Source organism: Sinohyriopsis cumingii, unplaced genomic scaffold (assembly GCF_028554795.1).
Source record: "Sinohyriopsis cumingii isolate HCF-2022 unplaced genomic scaffold, ASM2855479v2 utg001460l, whole genome shotgun sequence".
In the NCBI taxonomy this organism is placed as follows: domain Eukaryota; kingdom Metazoa; phylum Mollusca; class Bivalvia; order Unionida; family Unionidae; genus Sinohyriopsis; species Sinohyriopsis cumingii.
The window spans coordinates 2,099,936-2,127,930 of record NW_028316002.1 but is presented as its reverse complement, the minus strand read 5'-3'; the positions used below and the strand labels follow the sequence as shown (position 1 = coordinate 2,127,930).

The window sequence follows — 27,995 nt, the reverse complement described above, 5'->3', positions numbered from 1 at the left end:
TTCATGTCACTAACGCAGTCATCTCTCACAAACAAAAACGTTCATGAAATAGATAACTCTTCTCTGCCAAGTTTAAAAAAAAAATATTAAGAATTTAATATGCCACAAATATATCTGCTGTTTTCATTTTTATTTAGCTTCAAAATTTTCTACTGCAGGTACTAGAAACATTTCAACTTAAAGATTTGTAAACCACAAAAGGTAATTATGGAAAAATGCAAAATTAAAATTTGAAATGTTTAAGAAATCTTCACACAATTATTCAGTTCATATGAGTGTGTAACCACAAGTATTTTTCCATCCATCCATCCAATAAAATGTCAGTACTTAAGTACCTGGGGCAAATCCTTGACATTATTTCTTTCCATAGCCATCAGATATTTCCTCATCAGCTTGTTGTATGCCTCTTCCTTCTTTGTGTGATGACATTCATCCAGAATAATAAGTGTAAATTCGCTCAGGGACTTGAGAGTTTTTCTTTCCAGGTTATTTACCAAAATTTGAGGTGTACAGCAAATAATGTGTGAGTCTGTCATAAAGATATCCAAATGCCTTGCTTTTTCAGAGTCACCACTTATCACTGATGGCTACAAAATAAGAGGAACAATCCTGTATTTTCAGAAACATTAGATATACTATTGAAATGAGCAGTCAATATGTCAAGGGCATAATCCTATGATCTCGTGGCCTGAAACTACACCATTTTCATTTAGGAACAACTAAGCAGCATAAGAATTATTCAGGTGAAAACCCTATGTCACAATAACTTTCTGATTAGGAGAAGTAGCTTTAAACAACAAAAGTTTCATGATGGATGCTATTGTGGCCATATTAGACTTCAGATTAGCATTTTCATTACAAACCAACTCAACATCATAAGAAGTCTATCAGTGAAAGCCCCAGGTTGATATGACCATCTATCTACTCAGGAAAAATAGCAATAACAAATGTTTCAAGATTAATGATGTTATAGCCATATCTGACATCAGATCAGAACCATTTTCATTTAGAACCAGATAGATGATATAATGAGTCTTTTAGTGAAAACACAATTTTCACTTGAACATCCACTAACAAGAAGTAGCAATAACAAGATGATTGTGTAGCAGCCATACTGGATGTCTAAGCAGTACAATTTTCATTTAGGGACAACAAGACCATAGGATGAATGTGTTTCAAGTTTCAAGGCAATCATCCAAGTAGTTTAGGAGGAGTATTGACAACATACTTGTACTAATGGATGGGCAGATGATGGATGACAGATGACAAACTGAGAGCTCTTCTAGTCTATGACACAGTAAAGCTAAAACTAAGTGAAGAAAACAAAATGTAACCAAAAACATTATCCAAAATGTTTTCCCAATATAATTCTAGACATTGTTGCCTCAAGAAGGGAAAGCATGTCATAATCTTATATTTGAAATATCTAGTGAATTACAGGGCTCAAACTGGTAGGCAAAAAGGATTGCTTTGCAAACATACTTTATTATGTCAATGAGTAATTTCCACTTCACCCTCTGTTTTGGCAATGTCTCCCAGTTTGCTCATTGATATGAGATCCTGAGTTCCTGAAGCACCTTATCTGGGTCTTAACATTTCAAGCTGGGCCCCTTGTAACTCAATCTAAAGACCCTAATATCAGTCTCTGTACTGTATCTGGTCCCATTTCAAGCTATGCTAATTGACATAAATTACCAACTTGAACCATTACCCAATCAATCACTTCCATACATGGGTAATGGTTTATGTAGTAATATGGCTTGATAAAACAGGACGAATGTGAGAAGATTATCAGTGTTCTAAACTATTTTATTCTAAAAACAAATTATTTGAAATCCCTTACAGAATAACTAGACATGCAAAGTTGTCTGTATGAACACATATAAGGTATTCCAAAGAGAAAAACTTTATATTTCCTGATTTGGATCAAAAGTGTAAAAAGATTCCAGAATTAAAAGCAATAGAAACTGTTAAGTGATGAGCAGGGAAATGAATAAACAAACACAAATAAATTTATAAATAAATAAATAAATTTTGTACAAAGGAGTTTTGTAGTTTTCAAAATAACTCTTCACCAAATATGTTTAGATATAAAGCAATTTGAATAATTCCAAATAACTCACTTCACCAGTATCATGAAGAAACTTCGTTTTCTTACAAAAAGCATTTCTCAGTACAAGATGTGTTACAAGGTTATGCTCTTAAAATATGCTACAGAAAAGAGTGAAAAGCAAGTTTAAAAAAATTCAACAAATAATTTATTTCCCTACAATACAAAGTGAAAATGAAAAAAAAAAGCGCTGATGGTATTGCGAATTAAATCCCAAAATAATCATAGAATTAAAGACACAAGTCCAAATAATGAAGTTCTTCATAAACTTAAGTGCAAATCTGGATTAAGTCCAACACTAAAGGTTTTGTTTTGCCTGTGTTTGCTCGTAAAGTGTTGATGTGCCAACAGTCTTTTGTTGGATCACAATAATACAATCAAAGAAGAAATCCCTATTTGAAATTTCAGTATAAATTCAATTCTATTTCCAAGAATGTTATCAGAGCACTTTTGTATTTCCAGAGAAAAAATAATCTGAATAATTCCAAATCAAAGAATGTACATAGCAATAATTTAATTCTGCTCGGATGTTAAAGCATTAATGAATAATCTTTCCAGTGACAAGATAATAAAGTCCTCTACTCTACCTTGGGTTAAAAAAATTTCTAAACAAAAACTATTACCTAATGGAAAATAACCTTCTCAAAACTACTTAATGTTTACAATATAAAATGTTAGTTACAATCAGAAAGTCTCTCTCTCTCTCTCTCTATATATATATATATATATATATATATATATATATATATATATATATATATATATATATATATATATATACACACACTGCAGGCAAGAATTTGGTAACAGACAACATCACAAACATCATATGAACTGCCCTGTGGTTGGTGTATAAACCACATCACAGAAATTAAATATTATTTATTATAAACCAAAACTGGACGACAACGGATGATGGAAAACAGGCCATCCCATTAGCTCTTCTAGTCTAACACCATTAGAGTTTTAAAAAAAAAATTCAGAAAACTTTCAGTGCAAGGATTCTTGATACATGTACCTCCAAAGCCCAAGGGAACTATCAGATCAGTTCAAACAGATGCATAGTTTCTGGAGGGCATGGTTAAATAAATATGTAATTATGCATACTTGGGGTCTTAAAAACAATTTAAAGTTATGAAGTTATCAACTGTGTTTGAGATAAAAGTTTGATTCTCCGGTACTTTTTGCTTAAAAGATGATGTCTGTGGTAGAGATAGGTGTCTTTGGGTGGATAAAGATACTTACTTTGTAATGTGACAAATATTTGTTAAAACGGCTATGTTGTTGATTGATGAGTGCGTTAGTTTTAGCCATAAATGCCACCTTTCTTTTCTCTGTAAATAATAATAAATATGAAGATAACATATTTGGAATATAGTAATTACTGCTATATTAATAATTTTCAACAAGAAAACCATGAATCTGTATATATATATATATATATATATATATATATATATATATATATATATATATATATATATATCAATATCAGCATTAATTTTTACATAGTGTTATTGTATGTTTAAATAAACATTTTTTCAGACATAACACCTGCACCAGATATGAGAAGAAAATATTGCAAATGAAGCAACCATATTTTCTGAATGCCTATGGACACCATTTATTTTCCCTAAATTGTTCAGCCATAAAAAATATAATAATAATAATAATAATGCCTTGTAATTTTTGGACATTGTTTGAAAAGTTTTTTGTAATGTTTGCAATGATGTTTCCAAAACAAATTGTGTGTGTGTTTGTTTGCTGGAATTTTTAAAAGAAGCTTTAACAATTTTCATCAAATCACTGTGATGTCTGCAGTGTGGCAGTTTACAGTAATGTCTAGCACTGGGGCATAATGCCACAGCCATATAACATGACGTCCCATTCAGTCACTTTATCCTGACACCAGAACACTAACCTCTTACTGCTGACTACCAACTGAGGCAGCTGCTAGCATACTTTTATAATTCAAAATAAACGGTGCTTACTGCAAAGAAAAGACAAGATAGGCAGACTAATAACTCTTTTGCAAAGTGAAGAAATGGCTTGCTCATTCTCGAAATATTGGTTGCTGACTTTCCAAGGTATAGTCCAAGGAGAATATTTTTTTATACCACTGTCCATGGTTTTTATTCTCAATGTCTGAGGCTGACCTCGGGCTTCCAAGGTTTTTTGCAACCAATACTCAGAGGTTTCCTAGGACATGTCTCTGGTTTCCAAGCATTCTAAGAATTCCTCTGACATATCATCCGAGGTTTTCTAGACACATTGTCTGAGGATTCCTCTGACATACTGGCCAAGGATTCCTAGGACATATCGTCCAAGGATTCCTCAGACGCCTACCAGGCATAAAATATCAGAGAAAGAATTGAAGTAAATATTACAGAATATTAGAATACATTTTATTTTTTAATTTGTTCAACACATACAAATAAAATGTTAAAAAGGTCCAAATATCAAGAATGCCCATAAGGTTCCTTTCGTGCCATATTGTCTATTTAATTGTGAAAATCCATCCATTTATATCCTGGTTTCTTGATGGTTTTAGCACTTCACTGATTTTCTTGTTTAGCATCACCTCTTTGATACTCTGCCATTTCTTTTAGATCAGTCCTGCCCAAAAATAAATAATGGTTGAAAATATTAAATGCAATGAATTAATAAAACAAATAGTACACATATAACTGTTATTGGCAGCCTTAGATTTACAAATCATGTTTGGAATCCTTTAGTTCTGAGAGTGTTTCCTTTTTAGCACATTTGTGCATCAGGGACACATGCTGGAGAAAAATGATGCATATGTTTTGTTGCCATGCTTTTTGTTACGCAAAGGATTCACATAATGCAATCAGGATTTATTTAATATCCAATGGTTTATTTGAGGGATGGCATCGTGTATATTCGAGCATAGGCATAGTCTGGTTACCAGCTTTGTATGCTCCCTGCGTTGCACTTCGCTATTAGTATAGCAGAGTTCAATGCTGGAAGCATATGAAACAGGGATCCAGACTAGCATAGGTAATGTTATGACAGATTAGCTTCCCCATACCACATGAGCTACCATGTGATTCACATCGAGCTCAGCAAGATGTAGCCCAGATTAAAAAAGCATGCAGTAAGAACCACTGGCAAAGAAAGTGAAAGAAGCAGAACGCAGAAGAGTAAATGGAAATCTAAATTTAATGAAAAAAGGAGAAAACAATTCCCTTGACTGGAATACATCACATCCGAAAGGATTACTGGTGTGATTTCTGATCACATAATTGCAATGACTGCAAAAGTGAATAATCCTTTCATGACAGGGTTTAAGAATTTTAAAAAATCTGCCCATGTTTGCAACAAGATATCTGGAGAATACATTATCACCCAAGGCATTCTTTCACAACAAAGAAATCAGTAAACTTGCTGAGACAAATGTGTTATCTGGATTACAAAGTTAGCGGGTCATTGCAGATTTTGTTGGATTTTAACTTTGCTGCAATAAAAAAAAGTGTAACTTATTAAAAAGAATATGAATCATTAGCCCGTTTTATTTTTTTTTGGATAAATTTGTTCTAGGACAAAGTACAATGAAACTGATGATAGTACACATTTTATGACAGGCAGTAAATTAACTGCCATTTGTTTAAAAGATTTATTTAGCTTTATGTATTGGCTTATATGTCATGTGTTGGTACATGTTTCACAGGCACTTTATTCCAGTGTAAACTTAAGTGTACACTCACCAATTAACTCTTAACATGTGTTAATCAGTGAGTGTACAGATTAGTTTACCCAGGAATCAAGTACCTGTGCTACAAAACGACAGCCAATAAATCTTATCTTTCTCAAATTTAATGTAAAATAATAAAAACGAAATGAACTTACCCCCAATCCTTCCAATAATTTCTTCTGTAATCCCAAAACACGGCAACCTTGCCAACACCAAATCACCAACTTTGTAATCTTCAATTGCCTTTCTTGGCTGAACAATATTTAGGAAGCTAAGAACATTTCCAGTAACAGGATTATGATAGAAATAATGCAAACAAGTTCATTACGATTGACGAATCCATTCCTTTATAATGCAAGTTTTCACAGACCAGTTTGCTTTCAACAGACCACTTTTGAATGTATTATTATGGTGCATACAAAAGGGATTGATGAATTGGATGATGTGATTGGATAATTCCATGCTCTGCAACCAATGGAAGAAGGCAACATTTTAGAAATAGAACGAGAACTTTCCACAACTTGTCAATATTTTTTTTAATTTAAAAGCAGTAAGTAGATAAGCAGCTGTTATGAGTATTATGTGGGGACCTTCAATTATCTCAACTTTTTTTAATAAGATACATAAGATACAATTATTCTGTTGATTCTGATTATCGCAGACTGAAAGTGCCATATCGGCTGATTGTCCCTGTTTAAGCTGCTGACCCTAGCACTTTTCATCGGTTTAAAAAAAAGATATACAAATATTTAAAAAAAAAAATCCCAACAGAACTTGAATTGCTTAGTAGATATATATATATATATATATATATATATATATATATATATATATATATATATATATATATATATATAAAGAAGGAAAAGATAAAAATAATCTACCTACCCTAAGTTAAAACCAATGCAATAGGAATTACACATAGGTGGGGGGGTGTGGTCACATAGACATATAAACAAAGGAGGCTTTAACAAAGAACAGACATTATCAGTCTTTTTAAGACAAGCAAGGGAAAGAAGCAGAATTCATTTACAACTGCATTTGAAGAAAAGAGATCCATTGGAGAAGTAGCTTTTGAAGTTCAGAGATACCTCCCTCACAGATAAACTTGCCATGTATTTGCAGTTGGAAAACTATTTGTGTCCAAAGGAAATGTAGAGGGAAGAGTTCATCTTCAGGTGTTTGAATTTAGGTGTATAAATTAAAATCTTTATCAACTACAAGTACACTAACACAAGCTTACATTTTTTACTTGATCCTTATCACTCACGGTTTAGCTATTGACAAACAATTCAATTACTGACATACATGTTTACTTCATCACTGAAAGGATAGATGTGGCTTTGCAAAGCTTAAATGAGGATTACAAATGTTGCCTTTTTACTTGAAAATGTATTTTACAGTACCTTGTTTGTCTATATACTTGAATTGTATATGAAGTAATTGCAAATAAAAAAATCTGACACCAGTTTAAACTCAAAGTAAAAACATTGTTCAAATTTATGTCATCAATAACTTTGGAGGTCATTTTTTATTTTATTAAAACATCAAAAGCCAACTTTCTTTGTGAAGTTTAATATTCTTAAAATACCCAAATGGATTATATGTGCTTTGGTTGTCAGAAAACAGAATCAAGTGCTTGGTGCATTCTCCCCAAATCATTTTGAAAGGGATAAAACTTCAGTGTAACTGTGCTTATTATCAATTGTCATATGAAAAATGATAATTAAAAATAGTGCCATGCCAATCATCTATGCAACTTTGTTTTAGACTCAATTGTATATTTATAATTATTATTATTCTTGTTACTAATGTGACAAATAAATAAAGCCATGCAATTTTTCAGAAAACATTTTACATTAATACTGTAATAGTTTATCCTTCTAAACTGGTACTTTAAATTATTATTCCTTTGACTAACACACAAACTCAAATTTTAAGAAATATGTCATGTGAACCTTTAAACATTGAAGACTTTAGATTCAATTGTTAGAAAATATATTTTACAGGTGTCGTGTGTGTACAGGGCATTAGAATTGGGACTGCTGTGTTACACTAAGATGATTGTATAAAGTGATCAAAAGTGTATGAATGCTAAGAATTTTTCTAACTGAGGGATTCCAGCATGTATATATGCTTGGGTTCTTTGTCTTGTATTTTTATCTCTGTGAAAATAAGATGTGAAACCAAAATATGTGACCCTGTTCGACACCATGTTGTCTGAACTGAGATGGTATACTGTAAAACCCATATCAATCAATCAACATTAATTAAGTCAATATTTTAATTAAAATCATAGATTTGTAAGTTGTTTTGGTTATGACAAACATTCTTCATTTTAATAAACTGTAAAAATACTTTCGGAATAAAGTGCACAATTAAAACAGACCAAATCCATTTCTCAGCTAAAAATTTTCTAAGTCTACCTTTCCAAGCTATGTCCAAGCTAAAAAAATGATTAAGTTCTTATTTCCAAGCCAAAAATAAACTAAGTTCTCATGTCCAAGGCTTTGTCCAAGGTATTTCCTAGCTTTTTAATGTACAAGATAATGTCCAAGGTTTGCTTATAAAACCTTGAACAAAATATCAGCGTTGTCTGAGGTTTCCTAGGCTTTCTTAGGAAATCCATGGAAAAACCTTGGACATCCAAGGTTTTAGGTCAAAATTTCAAGCATAATACCCTAACAAATTAAATGTACAATTCAAATTGTTTCTAAGTGCTGAAAATATGGAGAACCTTGTTTCATTAGACTACTGATACTTACGAACAAATAATGTTTAGTTAAAACTTGTAGATAAAAAAATCTCAATCACATCACCCTTTATGAAACTAGAAAACCAATTAAGTGAGTTTCTTCATGTTGAAAATTTAGTTTGAAATTTCCATGGTAGATATGACAGGATTTATTTAACATTGGTGTAATTTAAAACAACAATTCAACATAACCTCTAGTGAGATTTTTACCAGCATAAAACAAATGAGTCAGTACAACATGCATGATTTACAAGATTTACAAAAACACAGTATTTTACATAGATACAACTGGATAAAACACATATTGCAAGGCAGTGATTAACAGTGAATATCTGGATAAATCAAAACAGCAATTTAGGTTAATATCATCAACAAAATGGTAAAAATTTAAATTTAAATTAAAAAAAGAATCTCCAAATTAGGACAAAAAAGCTTGCTGTAATGCATCTTACACCTTACTTAAAACGAAAGAAGCTAACAGCAGGAGACTTGATAATACATAAGGACAGATAACAAAAAAAAAGACCAGCAGAAGCATTTGATGTCATCATTGTAGCAAGGGGGTTATTATTTACAGACATTTCATTTAGTCTTTACCATTTCAGGATGGAATCAAAGATCTAAATGCATTAAAATTTGATTGTTCTCTAAAGTGATTTGGTAGCTCATTCCATAGAATGGCAGCTGAACATCTAAAAGATTTAATGACAAATGCTGAGGTGTTAATTCTTGTGACATCTAACATATTTGAATACCTAAAATTATATATATTGTACACCTTTAGAGTTGGCACAGGGTGATGTACCAGTCAGCATATGTAGGAACAGGTTTCAATGAATAATAACATAGTTTAAAAAAATAACCCAGCACAAAAAAATCCTTATTCATGTGTTTTATATACTGATGTAAATTTACAAGTAATGGAATGTCATTTAGTTTGCTATTAGTCTTGTATAAGTTTTGGTATCGGACCACATCAACAAGATTGTTTTATTTGGTTCTATTACAGCACCACTTAGAACTAACCTTCTCCTCTCCCACCTGCTAATGAAATACACTACTGCTTTAACTAACTGGAAAATTACAATCAAGATTTGTCCTGTCGTATCTGTCGTATCTGTCTTCATATCTGCTGAAAATATTACAGATTTAAGAAGAGATATCATGAGCATGTATTTGTTTCTAATAAATAATGGAATTTGGTATTTTAATACTGAACATGTTAAAATACACAGTAATTATTGCTATCTTTATATAATGTGCATCATTATACTCTCCTTAAGAGGACCACAAGGGAGAATAGTCCTCGACTAATGAGTTACCCTCTATAAATAAAACATTGATATTATTATTATTTAGTTTATTTTTAATAACAAAACTCTGCAACCAATCCGAGTTATATTGGTACACATTTTCTAGTTGTAGATGATATTAAGAGATTAAACACTGTGGATTTGTTAGCTTGAAATGAGAAGTATTGTGTCATTTTGCCTTAATTTATATTCACATGATGTCATTTCCACCTAATGCCTATACTGTCAGCCTGGTGAATATTACACAACAACATGTCGCCACAGCAACTATTTTTATTGGATCTGGAATAATCACTCCATTTAAAATAATTTAAAGAAATTTATTTCGAATTGAAATGTGAGCAAAGTTTTATTCTCTATTGCTGTTGTTATTTCTTTATGTATGCATGTATGTATTCAATATAACTTTTATATATGTGTGAGTGTGTGTTTATTTCATTATCAATAATATTTTGTTACCTTTTTAGTTGGTTTTGGATATTTTTTAAAATTTTGCCACAAATATGATTCGTTTTATATAAATGTCAATAATTTCCAAACCTATTAGATACACAAAAAATATTTTTAAACAACTAATTTATTTATATCACTATTAGCTACATCAGGCACTATAAATGTACAGCCAAAAGAACTAGGGTTTCCATAATTGGAGAGGATGATGATAATGATAGTAATGAAAACAACAACAATGAAAAGATGGATTACTACAAATTTGGCTGTGGGAATAAAATAAATAAGCCACAACAAAAATTTACACATAATTTGTTTTCTTTTCTTTATCAGATACCCAAGACAGCCCTCGGATGGACACCAGCTGTTACCAGCTGTTACATAAGGATGGCCACAGATACCTGTCAAAGGACAGTGATGACAGACCTGCAAGAGATAGGGCTTTCCTGGGGTGAGGCACAAGCCATTGCTCAAGACCTACCTAGATGCTGGAAGATAGCTGCATCCTAATGTCCCAGACAGGATGAAGAGGACTAACTAACTAACTTGTTTTCTTTATAACATTTAATCAAAAGAAATTATAACAGTTTTATCAAGATTCATAAGAGGGTATTAACTCCAGGAATGAAGATAACTCAAATAAAGAGAACACAAAGAATAAAAACTTTGATTTGCTGACATAAAAAAATGCCCATTTAAAAGATTGGAAAAGCCCATTGTTTGCATTATGTAGGTGAATGTGCTTCACGATTACCTGGTGAGCAGATTACATATTAAAACAATTAACACTTGGTTGTAGAGCCAGAACCTTCAAAGAAATTAATAAAATGGGAACTTACTTGCACATATCAATTGCACAAAACTATATTAAATTAGTTATCATCTCTCCTCAGAAAATAAGTTATATTGCTGACTATACCAACTCTAGAGTATTTCAAGTTCTTCATATTTTCAAATTAATTATGTCAGATTTTTGTTTTTTGCAAAATATTCTAGTTATGATTTGATAGGAAGTTATTGATTCTGACCATTACTGTATATGGGCAAATAGGACTTGTGTAACATGTAAGTATGAAATAATAATAGTATGTATATATGTATGTACATATGCATGAATGTACAATGTGTGTGTGTGTTTTGGATTTTTAACATAACACTTTTTTCAGTTATATTGCTACGATGTCTGCAGTGTGACAGTTTATAGTGATATACACTGAGGCATCATGCCGCAGACATGCAGCTTCATGTCCCATCCAGTCACATTATCCTGACACCAGGCCAAGCAGTCCTAACACTAATCTCTTAATGCTGTGTGCCTAGCGAGGCAGCTGCTAGTACCATATTTATAAGTCTTTGGTATGACTCTGCTGGGGTTTAAACCCGCAACCTTCTGTATCCAAAGCACATGCTTTAACCACAAGGCCACTGGAGCAGTATGTATGTATCAAACTAAGTAATTTCTGAGCAATAAAATAAATTATTATTATTATTATTATTATTGGTGGCGCTCTACAGTTTCGTATTTTGCATACGGTTAGAATTTTAAAGAGAAAGAATTTCCCCCGAGTTTCCTTACTGGTTGTACTGGCTATTTAAAAAAGACCTTGTAAAGCTTAGGTACTGTTCAAAGAACCTTTAATTCCCTTTATTTTGTTGTACGATTGATGTGTGTAATATGGGTTATAGAGTATACAGCTTGGCCTTACTCCAGATGTGCATCTTTCAGAAAACTGCTTGATTCACTTGGTCATTTTCACTTCCTGGACTTCAGAGGTAAATTGAGAAAAAAAAGAGCTGATAACTTTTTTTACATTTTATATATGTAGTAGTTCATCCATTGCACTTTCAGAAGCTGGTATTGTCTACTTGGGCAAAATTAATTTTCCCTATTTTAACAGGTGTTAAATCAAGGTTACTTTAGACTAATTCAGGCTGATTTTTTTAGCATAAGGGAACAGTCATTTTAGTTACCAGTGTGCTTAGATCATGTACAATTTCCATAAGTACAATATCCAAAGAAATGTCAGCCATATTACATGAAAGTAGCATAGAGATATGCCAACATTCTCTCCATTGTGCATGTTTCAAATGCAAACAACTTCACCTTACATATGCCATTCTCTCAAAAGTACATAATAACTGGTGAGCACCCCCATTATTATTATTAGTATTATTATTATTATTTGCTGCCCTATCAATTCCTTCATATTACACATTAAAGTTAACCATCCTGAACAAACCAGTATAAGTCTACCACAGACTGTAAAACCTTAACGACATCATATAGTGAAGCTTAGTAATGCCAATCACAAGCTAAAATCATCCTGGCAAATCTAGTCCCTGTGATGATAAAAGGTGCAAAACCTGTTGACATATGATAGAGACCAGCATATTCTCTAGCACAGTGACAAGAGAAAATTGAACAAAAGTCCATAGTCTAAACAGAATGCTCAGAGAATATAATTTATCCCATCACATGTAAGGTTTGCAGGCATCAGTATGTTGGAGAAAATGAAAAGCTACACACAAAGGATCAATCTTCAAAGATCTGATTGGATGACAAAGAAGCTAGCTGGGCAAAAATCATGTTGCAGAACACTTCCCTTCCCTCTGCCGCACTTTCAGTCATGTAACACTGACTGCAATTGCTTGCAACCTCAAATGGAGTTCTGAAACCAGGAAATAAATGGAATTTTACTGGATACAGCATTTAGGACACTGAAACCAAGCAGCTTAAACCAAGAAGACTTGAAAATGGACAACCAAATTCAAATAAAAACATCATCTGATTATGACCACCACTCTGTGAAACAAGTAATTCATTCATTTTACTCTGTACTCAGTAACTACTCACCATAATTACTATGGTTTTTTTGGGGTACTTATTCCTGGCATTATTCTTGCTACTGTTATTACTAACACTACAGAAACAATGAAATATCCAAGATATAATTTGCAGGTACACCATTTTACATTAAAAAACAGATGCTGATACCATCTAGGTTATAAGCCAACTGGATCAAACATCAAACATTTTCAAGCTTTAATTTCATCAGAAATAGTCTTGTAAACTTTTGTGGTTTCAACACTTTTTAAATGTTTACTGTTTGTTGTGTCACTGTTTTGTGCTTGCCTTTGACAAATACTCATGAGATTGGACAGCACTTAGGCTATTATAGATGACTGTATTAAGTAAAGTTGAAAAGTGTTAGTTGCTTTTCAAGATAGTTCATAAAGGAATTTTTAAAAAAGACTCACTATCATAACATGAAATGGCAACAAATATTCCAAAACATGGTAATATATTGCCTCCAGCACATATTGGAAAATAACTGCAATTAAAACACAGTGCACAATAAAACATCAGTAGGAAATTTAATGATTTGTGTGGGTTTTTTTTATCTGGCTTTAAACGGAAAAAGGAATTAAGAAATAAATAGAGGAAAACTGATTTAAAAATAACAGTGTACGGGAGTTTCTCATTTTTGTTTTATGTATTGCTTTAACATCAGAAGAATTTAAATCAAAAAGAAAATAAAAAGAGAGAATTTCCTTTTACAGTAGACTTAAGGGCAGACAAAAAAAGCATGCAATATTTTAATGCAGAGTTCTTTATTCTCTCTCCAGTTGTTTTCATTCTTACAGGTGAAATAAGTCTGGAATTTGCTTGTAGTTATTTGCAATAATATATGTAACAAATCTGTCCAAATATCTTATCATTTATTATTTTGGGGCAAAAATGACTCGATTTATGGCGAAATGACCTGGAGCCATGAGTAAACTTGTGTTTTTCAATATGCTTACATTTTCTTGTGGACTTGGTAAACTAGACAAAACTCAATAAGATATGTCGGATTTTGTTCATTAATGTACCCGTAAAGTGTGATTACTCAGTGTTGCACCTTGAACTGGTCCAGGAGCCATCTTCCAAACCCTAACTGTCAGTGTCCCCCTAATTTAAAAAAAAAAAACATATCCTTCCATCATAATGCTGTGGTTCCCAGCCTCAGGTAACAATGCAACTGATATCAGAGTAACAAGGGATCCTCAGTTGTGTTGCAATGGGTCATCACAAGAAAACATATCATAACCCAGACGGTTTAGAGGTCCTGTTGGTGGCCAATTTAGGTTTGCAGCTAAAAAGAGTTAGGAACCATTGATCATAGGGGGACAGAGGTACATGAAATGTCCCCATCACAACTCAACCAGGTGCAACATATTGTATGATTTAAAGGATAGATTAATATTATATTTGTAGTTATGGGTTACTTGGGCTTGGATTTTTCAGTCACTTGTTTGTTTATGGATTTATTTTCACAACTTGAAAACATGCAGAAAATTTGGTAGAATTGTCTGACCAGTGCATGTTCTGTGGAAACAGCATTTCCCACAAACAAACATTCAACCAGAGAATTTAAATGAGTTGGTCAGGAGAACCCACCTATCTAATATGTCAATTTTGTTTCATTATAAATTTGAAAGAATAGTTAACTAATAGTAGATTATATTGCACACATATCATACATTATCAAGCACAATGCACATCCCCTTCCAGTCACTTGCTCAACACAACTAGCAACTGCTGCAACCGCTCCGGTGGCCTAGTGGTTAGAGCGTCCGCCTCGGATACAGGAGGTCGTGGGTTCGATCCCCAGCCGAGTCATACCAGAGACTTACAAAAATGGTACTAACAGCTGCCTCGCTTCGTGTTCAGCATTAAGAGGTTAGTGTTAAGACTAGTCAGCCTGGTGTCAGGATAATGTTACTAGGTGGGACATCATGCTACATGTCTGCGGCATGATGCCCCAGTATTAGACATCACTATAAACTGCCACATTGCAGACATCGTAGTGATATGATTGAAAAATTGTTAAAGCTACGTTAAAAATCAAAATCACATCAGATCACACATCACTAGCAATTGCTGTTTTTTTCATACACCATGGTCCATAATGTACCACATATAGCAACCGGCAATTATCTGGGCTAATGTCTATTTATCCCTTATCTGAATTAGTCATTATAAACTTGAAAAGACATAATCTCAATTTAAAAGACATAATTTCGTAATCTTAATATAACCATTTACATGCTGATGCATATAAACATCAAACAACAACATCCTACACCATGAAAGCCAAATTATACATAATTTATAAGCATGATGAGGTATGATATGTAATACCTTGAGAAAAAGATCTAACAATCCTTAAGGTTTTGCAACGACAATGGAAGGGTGAAAACTGAACAAAACATACACATTTCAATTTCTACAACAGCTTAATCCTGAAAGTTAGCCAGTCTCAAATGAACATGCATACATGCATACATACACACACACAAACACATGCATATGTGCATGCATACATACATACATACTTACATACATACATACAGAGACATACATACCTTCCAACTGACTGAAGGTGCCGCGTAACTAATATTTTTAATGAAGACAGGGAGTACAATAGTCCCCCTCTTGAACAGCTCCCCTGACCAGTGGCCACCCGCTTCTTATGGCCAGAATCCCTTGGCACTGACAAGTTTGTGTTCAAAAGTAACCCTCAAGAATGGCCAGCCCATTAACGCAACCAGCAGCCAGCATAATAGTACAAAAATGTAAAATGTTCATCTCACAAGCAGCCACTTTTTATTTCAAATGTATCCAGAACCAATAATTAATTAATATCGTAACATAAGGTAAGTAATCAGATTATCTCTACCATCGATACATGTCTCCCAATGTCAGGTTTCCATTACTGAAAGAAGAGTTGACTTAGTACATGCAACACTAAGATTAATATTATATCATTGTCTATGAAAGACATTTACAGGAAATGGGCTCAACAAAGTTATGATAGAGTTTTGGGCCTCACACATCTGTCCGAGTTCTTCTCTTTTATGATTACAACCAGACAAAATTGTCAAGATCATAATAGGGTCAGCATAGACTAAAAATAGATTCTGTGCACAAACACACACACACAGAGAAATTAACCTTGAACAAAACAGGGTACCAGACAAAGACCAAAAAAATCATGTGACAACACGATTAATGCTTCCTTTACTCTACAAAGGTTTCATCTGCATAACTGAATCGCATACAGTTAGCAACATCTGAATAAATCATTACCAAACATGACATTGGGTGGGGTGGGGAGGGGGGACTTGCTGAACAATTTTATGTAGAAAAGACTTGAATAAACAATGTCATAACTGATAAGGAGGTTATTCAGCAGGAAAATTAAGCAAATGGAAATAGAATTATGTATGTACCAAGATTTAAATGCCATTTTTGAATGGTTTTGCAATGTGCATGACAACAATACCCCTTGCATATCACACTTACACCGAGAACAAGAACTATTAATGTATATTCAGTTGAAATAAGTCTATTATTATAACAAGAGGAACCTTTTAACAATTAATGATACTTTTAAACAAAGATATTACATGAAGATATTAAATGCTTTGAAGTATGTAACTTTCTTACTACGTACTTTACATATACTTCACAGAAAAAATTTAGTCCCCCTCTGAAAAGGCCACCCATCGTATAAGGCCACTTTCCTGGTGCAGAACAGGTGGCCATAGAAGATGGGGACCACTGTATACAATAGGAAAGACAAATGATGCCTAGTCTACAAACATTTCAAAACCATTCCAGAGCTGAACCATAGGAACAAACTTTAACACCAACTAATAACTGGGGTGTTATAGGAGAAAAATGTTATGTATCTCGTGACATGCAAAAACTGTTGTCCAAAACTTCAACAAGACTGTGGACTTCAGAAAATGAATGAATAACCATGAGAGCCAACTCTGCAATAAATGTGACACTAATCTTGCCAACCATTACGATTCAGTTGGAATGACACACGAAAGTAACAATACGGGATTCTGCAGCTAAGGCCTGAACAATAAAATCTAGCCTGCCCATTTTGGTTCCTCTCACAAAGAGACAACATATTTCACTCTTACTATAATAATTTGATCTCTTCTCCTACATCAGAATATTATGTGACCTAGTTCTAAATTACATTATATTACTGTTAACAGTTATCATTATTATTAAAATGTTATGTAAATAGGAAACCCTTTCTTATTAAACATCAAATAAATCTTTTACAAGGAAATAAGCATACCTCAAAAGTTAGCCATCCTAGAAAATAATCCAGACAAAAATCATAAAGGAGATTTTATATTTGTTTTTAAACTTTAAGAGTACAGAGTATTCTCTTACTTCCAGGACTGGCTGCTTCCAAATGTTTCTGAGCAATATATAAAGCCACCCAAGTTTTTCCTGAATGAGTGCCAGCACAAATAATGGTGTTTTCTCCTTGAAGAGCAACTTCTGCAAGTTCCAGCTGATAATTTCTAAGCTCCAGCTTGGTATCCATTCTCATTTTCTTTCTATCTGGAGGCTCTTCATCTACATCTGTAAGCAAGAAAAAAGGAATTAGAAGATTGCCTGATCCACTTGACTGACATTATGTAAAAATAACATCATTTTGCAATCTTACATTCAGCAACATTAACCATTTAGAGGTTGATTACAGACTCAATACAAAGGTACCCTTCCATACATGAAATGCAACAGTGAACCTGATAAAAACTAGGTTTACAGAAATTCAAGGAAATTGGACTAATTTTAATTATCCTGTAGATTGCCAAAATAACAATTTTTGTGCCATCAACTATGACCTTTGGCTCCCAGATTCGAGTATCGATCAGGACATGCCTCTGCCCACTTGTAGACTACTTCTGATGAAAATTGGATACAAGGGATTTGACATATCGAGTAGAAACCCAAACAGATTACAATGCCAGTGCATGTAATCTTGACCTTTCACCTTTCTGCCTCAGAATGAACAGGGAGCTACCCCTGCCCAAATTAAGTCTTCCAATGAAGTTAATAAAACTTGGGAAATGGACTTAACATGCTAAGAAAATAACATTGGACCTATACAGTAGGCTTTTGAATCTACCCATGGGTAAGGCACATTTGAGATTTGAGAAAGAAAATAACTCACAGCAAACTAACCGTGAAAACCACATTGTCTACAAACAGATGCTTCAGTTACCACTATAACCCCTCATCCACCTTAGTTGTGGTAATGAAAAGGATACCATGTACCGGTAAATTTCTATGCTGTTAAACCATCATCAATTTATCATTTATGAAAATCATTTTGGTGATCTCATAAATTTAGTAGCATGAATAGACTTTATCGGAAATGTGCAAAGCATCAGGGTTAAATTAAAATGGAACACAAATTGATGCAATTGTTTCAAATCAATTATGAAGGGCAGGTGCGGTTGCTGATTTAAACCTTAAAATAATTCATCACTTTTTCATGTTTTTAAAATTAAAAAATGCATCACTGAATCAGTAACTAGAGCTACTTCCATGGCTTGCCATAGCAAATCCCAATGCTTTTTCTTGCATGCCTCCCCACCTCAAAATTGGACCTGACCTCAGCTTCCTCAAGCCTTGACCCATGGGTTGTAACTCATAACCCCTTACAATGTCTAATTAGGATGATAATCTGTTAATCTGACTGCAAGTATATTAAAAAGGGTCTCATATGTGAGGCTGTGAATGCAATATTATGATTTAGGTTTTCTATAAAGCTCTCTCCCATAACATGATTCCAGATATAACACAGTAACATTATTACAAACATTATAAAAAAATTTCAAAAATTATGATTTAAAAAAATGTAACAAATTATTTTCAACATCAATAAGCTGAAAACAATACATCAAAATACTGTACTTGACTTTTTGGAACATTACCAGAACTTGATTTTCCAGTCACAGTTTAACTCTAATTGGCCACTTTGTATTCAGGCAAGGTAAGGTACATAGTATTCCTAACTTTGTATCGAACACCTGAAACTAACCAATTCTCTAAAAAGCCATAAGTACCATAGGTCCATATAAACTATTGCATTTGGCTTAAGTACACATGACAGTTAAATATGCCTTTAGCACTAAAGCCAACACAGTAAATAAGCGTCTTAATCAATGTAAACACAGCTGACCAGTTATACAGAAGACCAGCTTATTGTCAACCACTATTTACTGACATTTGGATGGCAAGAGATCAGTAAAAGAATTAGCAGCAACATATCTATTGAACTTGCTACCACTTCTGTAATCTGTTGCTCTACAACCCAGAAGAGATTGCTCATTTCCATGGGTCCATTCAAACAACTGTCACTTTCTAGTGAAATCATATTTAAAAGTGAGTTCAATATTAACCATATTTGCAATTGAATTACGACACTGAACCCCACCATGGAGACATCCAGGAAAAGCTTAGTATGTGAACAGGATTGTAATTTTTAGAGTGTCAGAGAGGAGGATGTTGAAAAGGCTAAGCTGTGCTACAGGACATTTGAACTCATTTGATCAAACATGACAAGGACTGCCCCACTATTGAATGTAAGATTTATGCTGACATTATTCAGTTCTTCCTAGACACTAAAAGAGAAAACTTTGATCCTGATGAACAGGTAGGTACTACTACTACTCACCCCGTGCTGTTGTCAAAGCCATATTTACATTCAAGAATGCCCTTGAAAATTATGCAGCTGAGAAATATCATAGACTTTGCAAAAAAAACCAAGAACAATCCAGTCTCAAGCAACATAAAATAAAAAAATACTGCCAGTAGGAAATGCACATCATGTGAACGAACAGTGTATATTCTATTTGGATTAGTACTATTTGTGAACAAATGTTTTGTTTCAGACATCATTGGATTTTAAATGTATTACATAAATGTATGCAAGTTTGTAATTTTGTTTTTTTTTTCTTCCTGTTATTCTGTGTTTCGGAATAAAAGCGGGCTACACATGTTATGACATCACTCAGTCATATGTAGCTGATATTCTGAACTGAAAATAAAGACATTTTATTGAAAAAAATGACTTGGCATTACTCAGTGGAATTGCTACAGGTATATGATCTTTAATGAATTGCAAAATGGGTGTAGAAGTGGTAAATATGCAACTGTCAGCTCTTAATTAACAAAACATTTTCATCATTTTGATGCAGCTTAGACAGAAATTATAACTGGCAGGTATATTTATCAACATAATTGTTTTTAATGTTACTCATGATCATGATCTGATCTATCATATGTACAGAAATATGGGTTGAAAGAAAACAACCTGAGCTTGGTATTATATTTTTACTTACTTTTAAAATATTATTATCAGACACAATTAAATTTATAAATACTGTATCAAGCTGTGAAAAAAACTAATTTACATTAACTAACAGTATTACTGTTCATTTGAGTGGCATGTTGTTCACCCCCTCACCCCAAAACACAAGTATACTAATAATTTTCAATCATTTTGCTATACCTTTGTACATAATGCAGCCAGCAGTTTTGACCCCAACTACCATGTTATAATGGGGGCAGAGGTGTATTTGCATATGTAAGAAAGGAAATCCTCTGCAAGTAGAAACTTTGAGCATGTAGTAATATTACACTGAGAGCCTCAGATAAATACTGCAACTAATGCAGAAACTTTTGAAGCTGATCACAAGGAGGCTCTACTACCACTGCCTGTAGCTGTCAGAAAAGAGATACTAATGTCTAACTATTCATTGGGAAGAGAAACAATGACATTTTTTGAGACACCATCTGTCATTTATTACACAATTCTCAAAATTGTGTAATAAGTTACAGAATGTCTCCCAAAATATCTGTGAATTAAGAACTGTCAGTGTCATAAATGACAGAAGGTCTCCAAAAACATAGGTTAAGTCATGTAAGTCAGGTTTGACTGACAAGTATACATTTTCTTGTTTCATCAACATCTTTTAGACACTGATTTTTGAAAATATATTATGTTTCTCAGTAATAAATACATAATTAATTATAAATTGTAAATGTAGCAGCAACATATTCAAACAAGATGTGCATTATTAAGCCAGCACTGATGTTTCAGGTTTATTTTTTACCTATTTTTCAAACATTTTTTCTTTGTTGCATTCATTTAGCTAAGCAAAATGCTTGCTTATGTTCCAAATTTTTATTTATCCTGCACCTTTAAATTTGGGGGGAGTGGGGTGTGTGGTGAAGGTAGATAATTGCTCTAAGAATTACTCTTTAGGCAAACAAAGGTCTTCCTCAGCCCAGTAAATCTTTTCTAGCCTTGGTGATTTAACTTGTAACTCATAAATAGGAGTAGTAGTTCACCTGTGGCTGAGTAATATGACTAGTATTACTAAGTATGTGTATTTGATGCCTTAATGTCACTCTACCTACCCTATTTCATGTATTTTTTCGTAACCTTTAATTTTTTGTACACAATCCAGTTATCAAAATAATAATTATTTAAATGTATCATAATTTTTCATGCATATCGCTTTGTATTTTTGTTACAAATCCATTAAATTATTGGACATAAAATTTCTACCAAGAAGATTTATGTTTGCAGAAAAGATCAAAAATAGCATATTGCCATTTTGTTTTTACAAAAATTAATAATTAATTGTTGGTGAAAAAATACAATGATTGATACATAAGCATGGGTGCCTGCAGCAGAAGTCAAAGAGGTCATCATGTGACCCCCACGGATATCATACTGCAATATATATATATATATATATATATATATATATATATATATATATATATATATATATATATATATATATATATATATATATATCTTCCAACTAATATAAATAAGCAAATGAAGCTGAAAATATGTCACAAGATTCTGTTCAAAACGCTTAGTAAATATTAGCTTTAGTTTCAGACTACTTACTATACTAATTCTCCTGGATGTGACTGACTGACCCCCCCTGCAAAAAATCCTGCTGGTGCCCATGTGAATAAGCTCTCTTATTGTCATTACATTATCTACTGGTGTTTATTAACAAATGGACAAAGAACTTCACAGACCATACCTTTAAACATTATTGTTAATTAGTTCTCCTTATTAAGTCCGTAACCATAACAAAACACCACGTGCATTTTAAAATGAGTTTAGAAGACCCTTTGATGTTTTCTTATCAAACAAAATTTACATATCAGTACATGCTAAAGTGAAGACCACAGACCACTGGTCAACTAGTCTTATTGTTTCATTATAGTCATGCAAATATAAAATATAAAAACCTAATCATTTTCTATCGTAAATATGAAAGTCACAGACTCCGTTAAATCGATTCGTATATATACTTTTTCTAACTTTTAAGTACTTGTTCTGTTTTGATTTTAATATAATTAACATTTTATTGCAAATCTATTCTACAATTCTATTCTTTATTGGCAAGTTCGAATAACAAGTAATGTATATGATCGCTTGTCCTTATAACATCTGCTGTATGGACAACGGCTTCAATAGCACACTGACAGATTTTCATTCACCTAAAGAGAACCTCATTTCCCTACTGGCAGCCTCTCTGATTTGACCTCTTCTGTTGATTATTGCACTCAATCTGGTTTCAACTGGAATAACCCAAAGCGCTAAGCATGTTTAATTACTGTGTAAATAACATTGCATAGCCATGTGGTTGTTGTGACAATGTACATCATAATTAAAATAAAAATGAATTGTTGATTTAGCGGTTTTTATTGATAATGGAATACAGCAGGGTCATAATGCATGAGGATTATCACAATCGTCAGGTAACAGTCTTTTTTTTCTCTCTGCATATGCTACAAATAAAACTACCTTGAATAAATAGTCTTGTATACTGACAAAATTTTGTCTCTCTCTCTCTCTTACACACATACACGTACGCTCATGCGCATTAACTAAAACCTGATTTCAAGTTCTTTTTTTTATTATTGCAATTTGATAATGAGATTATTGTTATCATAAAAATACAAGTTGCACTTAATTTCTTGACAATGTGGTCTCATATCATTGTGTAGGCCAATAAATCAGCCCTTCACCCATGATGATATTGAATTTTGGCTGAGGGGCTGATATCACCTATTCATTAAAAGCTGCAATTGTCTGCATCCAAATTTGGCTGCACTTACTGATGTATATTTTATACACTTACCAGTATTTATCGTGGCTGTACATGCAGCTACCATTGGTTGAAGAGTTCTTTTGGTGACATGTAGATTATATTTCCTGAGCAAATCATATGTTTGGTGACTTGTAAATCCACCTGCAATAGTACAACCATCTGTCCTGTGCCCATTTTGAATTTTGCACATCATATGGCTGTTACCAATTACCAGTATGTGTCTAAAGTATACGTGGGTTTGAACCGGAATGATTTGCGTGCAGCAAAATTGCATATTTTAATGAACAGGTGACATCAGTCCCACAACATCATCCATCAGTATCAACACAGATTTGTGGTGTTGATTTATCAGACTAATTGGTGCGTACAATTTACCAATAAATAATACCCATAACTAATACGTGCTCAAACCATGTTAATCATTTTGCCAACATTACACAACATAACAGCCACATATGCTCTAAATGCAGACAAGCTTGCACACTGAGACATAATTCTCTCTCTCTCTCTCTTGTTCACTAATAACAAAAGTCTTTGAGTACATTTATTTAAATTGTAGATAGATTTTTGAGTTGAGAGCAGAATGAGACAGAAAATATATGTTTACTTTATAAGTTTATACCATTAGGTTGTCGAGTAGCGTGTTTTCCATAGAACTTGTTCAGGTATGATCCCTTTATTTTTCGTACATGGTCAGTACCACCAAATGATAACTATTTATTTTACATATAACTTTTTGAACACTGAAATTAATAATTATTTTTTCGTGTACGAAAAATAACATGAAATACGGTACTCAAATGTGGTTAGTTTGACAGTTATAACTGTATGTATCTGTATGTGCATGTGTGCATGTATGTGTATGAGTCTGTGTATATCAAATATCATATATATGTATATACATGTGTGTATGTGTATATATATGTACATGTGTAAGCACATGCATACATATGTATACATGTGTGTGTGTATATATATATATATATATATATATATATATATATATATATATATATATATATATATATATATATATATATATATATAGATAGATATATATATATATATATATAGAGAGAGAGAGAGAGAGAGAGAGAGATTGGCATTAAGGGGAATGCCCTTCCCTAAATTTATCTTGTATCCAAAACTAAAGTGTGTGATATGTTGAAGATCATACATATTGGGATTCTCATTCTCACCTCTCAAACGATCATAGCAAATCATTACACTTCTTTAGGTGTACTTTATGTTATTGTGTATTTGTGTGTGTGTGTGTTTGAATACTGTAGTCAGTACCAGTCTAGAGAGAGTTCTAGGTGGACAATTTCCTGGCATGTATCAAATCACTGGTGTTTTTCGTAACCTAGATGTAATGTTTCTTAATCTATGTGAGGTATTTTACACCACGTTCCCTACTGTTCACAAACAATGGTGCATTTCTAGCATGATGAATTTATACTTCTATTGTGAAAATGGATTGCACAAACATAAAATGACTCTCTGCCAACTGTTGGGGACTTGGAGACTTTACAAACATAGGGATGTTTTTGATTATCTTAGAAAAAATGAGTGTAATATATATTGCTTACAAGATACACATTTTACTGAGGATAAAGTTTCATACATTAGAACACAATGGGGTTATGAATTTATTGTAAATTGTTACAGATCCAACTCTCAAGGAGTTTATATTCTACTTAATAATAACTTTCAGTATGATATAAAAGAATGTAAAAAGGATAATGATGGTAATCTGATTGCCTTAGATATTCTAATTGGTGAATGTAACTTCACTTTAATTAATATATGTGAGCCAAATAATGATTGCCCAGAATTTTACAATAATATAAATGATATTATATATGAATGAGTCCATTGTTGTATGTGGGGACTTTAACTTGGTTCAAGATCCAGAACTAGATTCACATAATTATAGAAATGTAAATAACCCAACTACTAGAAATTCATTATTAAATATAAAAGAAACTTTTGGTCTTATAGATCCATTTAGAGTATTAAATGCAGGATTAAAGAGATATACATGGAGAAGAAAAAGTCTTCTAAAACAAGTAAGATTGGATTTCTTTCTTGTGTCAGAATCTCTTATGCCAAATGTAGGAAAGTGACAATTGAACCAAGTTATATATAGGTCTGACCACTCCATTGTAACACTTTATTTGAATTCAGAGGTAAAGGTTTATGGAAATTTTATTAAAGTTTACTGTTTGATAAAACCTATATTGATGAAAAAAAAAATTACATGAGAAGAATGAAATTACAATATGCTGCCAATGATTATAATAGAAATATTGACAATGTACTGAATTCACATCTATGACTGACTATATTAGATTCGTTATTACTAGATACAATGCTGATGGAAATCTGTGGAAAAACTATTTCAGATGGATCATACAAAAAGAAATGTAAATTAAAACAGGAAATAAAACTTATGCAGCAAATACAATCCATAGAGAATGGTTCCATAGGATCTCTTGATTCAGGAATATTGGAGTCTAAAAGGAATGAGCTTGAAAATTTGAGAAAAGAAAAACTTTGAAGAAGTATCATTAAATCCAGAGCTAAATGAATAGAAGAGGGTGAGAAACCAACCAGATACTTTTGCCACCTAGAAAACAGAAGCTACACTGCTGTCAGACATTTCTGCACACCTAAGGTTTTTGTTTCCAATATTGAAGCAAAACGCATACGTAATTCGAGTGATTGACAAAAATAAAATACAGCAATGCTTACCATTTGAAAAGATGCAATGGTCACCAGAATATTCTGTTCAAATCAATATTAATTTTGGACACAGAGGATACCACCACCCCCCCGTTTTCCTGACTCGCAAAATGTCGGCCTATTTTGCGCATAGCTTTGAAAAGATGTCATGTTTATCCATTTGGGCTACAGAAATGAAATATATTACTTTGGACTGTTTCTGTCAGCAGTTCAGTCGAGTAATTTGGTCAGGTTTATAGCTAGTTTTACAAAATTCAATGTAAAAATGCCAATAAATGGCAAGAGGTATTAAGCAAACTAAACCGATCTTGTAAAAAAGTTAGTAAAGTTCAACATTTTATGAAAAATAAGCTATTACGTGGAAGAGAAACAACAATGAATAGGATGTAATGTGATTACAACGTCTTGTTGATGGGGAAAAATTACTACAGAATTTAGAAACAGACTATACGCCGAGGAATTTGTTGATAATTTATGTTCTAGCGGCAAGTAGACACGTTGGGTAGCAGACGATTTTGTACGTGTGGGACAACTTCTTGCAAAATTGGAAACTTGGATTAAAATACAGTTTTGTTTTAAGGTACACATTTCCATCTGTTATATAATGTATTTATTTGTATTATTCTAAAAGATGCATAATAAATCGTATTTTCTGGGTCACAGGTTCAAGATGGTCATGGAGTGGGTCTTCAACTTGCCATTTAGAAATCACATTTTTATCTGCATTTCGAGCCTAAATGTGGGATATTTTTGTACACTTTATGAATATCACTTTTCTTAATTAATATATGATTGTTCTTTCTGGATACAAAATGGATTTTTGACCCAAAATAACACGTGATCCAATGTTTACAGAAATGACGTATCGTTGCGCAGAATTACCTGACGTGCAGAATTGGCCGACATGGCGGCATGTGAACGGAACAATCACAAAATGAACTACAGATGGCAATGAAATTATTAGTGGTCAATTTGATATTCTGGGGGAGTAAAAGAGTATTATAATAACCTATATAATGAGGAAAGAGAGGTAGAGGATATAGACTTAGAGGACCTTCTCAAAAACTATACAACTGCTTGGCTAAAACAAGAGCAATCTCTAAGATTAGAAGGCAAAGTTACATAAACAGAAGTATTGGATTGTTTAAAAAGTATGAAAAATATCAAAAGCCCAGGATCGGATGGTTTCACAGCTGAATTTTTAAAAATCTTCTGGACTGACATTGGGGTATTTATAGTTAGAACAATCACTGAAGAATACAAAACTGGATCATTATCAACAGCTCTGAGACAAGTTATTATAACTTGCATACCCAAAGAGGATAAATTTAAGCAGTACCTGAGTTAGTGGCATCCAATTCTCTACTTAATGATGTATACAAACTAGAATCAGGATGTATTGCCAAAAGAATTAATTCAGTACAGAATGAAATAATATATGGGGATCAAACTGGCTTTGTAAAAGGAAGATACATTGGTGAAAATATAAGTACTGTATATGATATTATGCACATTGCAGAAGAGTTACAAATTCCAGGTGTATTACTATTGATTTTGAAATAGCATTTGGTTCTACTTCATGGAAATTTATTCATAATGTTCTTACTTTTTTAAATTTTGGACCAAGTATAAGGCACTGGGCTAAAACTTTGTATTGCTATATCTTATCGGCAGTTTCACAAAATGTCTTTCTTTAAGAATTTTTCAAAATTTCCAGAGGTTTTTGGCAGGGTGATCCAATATGCCCAAATCTCTTCTTATTATGTGCAGAAATATTGTCTATACTATTAAAGAATAATAAAAATAATTAAATTTATGAAGTTCAGGGAAACGGAATATTTACTGCCACAGATTTCAGTTTGCAGATGACACTACTTTAATTCTTGATGGCTC

The 27,995-nt window shown here is 32.8% G+C and overlaps 1 protein-coding gene across 1 annotated transcript in view; it reads right to left on the bottom strand.

Annotated features, from left to right (window-relative positions):
* Positions 1–27,995, bottom strand: part of LOC149772481 (antiviral innate immune response receptor RIG-I-like) — an 89,761-nt gene that overhangs the window by 16,681 nt on the left and 45,085 nt on the right. The window contains exons 9-11 of the mRNA XM_089947751.1: positions 17,587–17,781; positions 3,356–3,444; positions 336–587 (exon numbers count right to left, since the gene is read on the bottom strand). Of these exons, the coding sequence (XP_089803877.1) occupies positions 336–587; positions 3,356–3,444; positions 17,587–17,781 (536 nt within the window). The remainder of the gene's footprint in view (positions 1–335; positions 588–3,355; positions 3,445–17,586; positions 17,782–27,995) is intronic.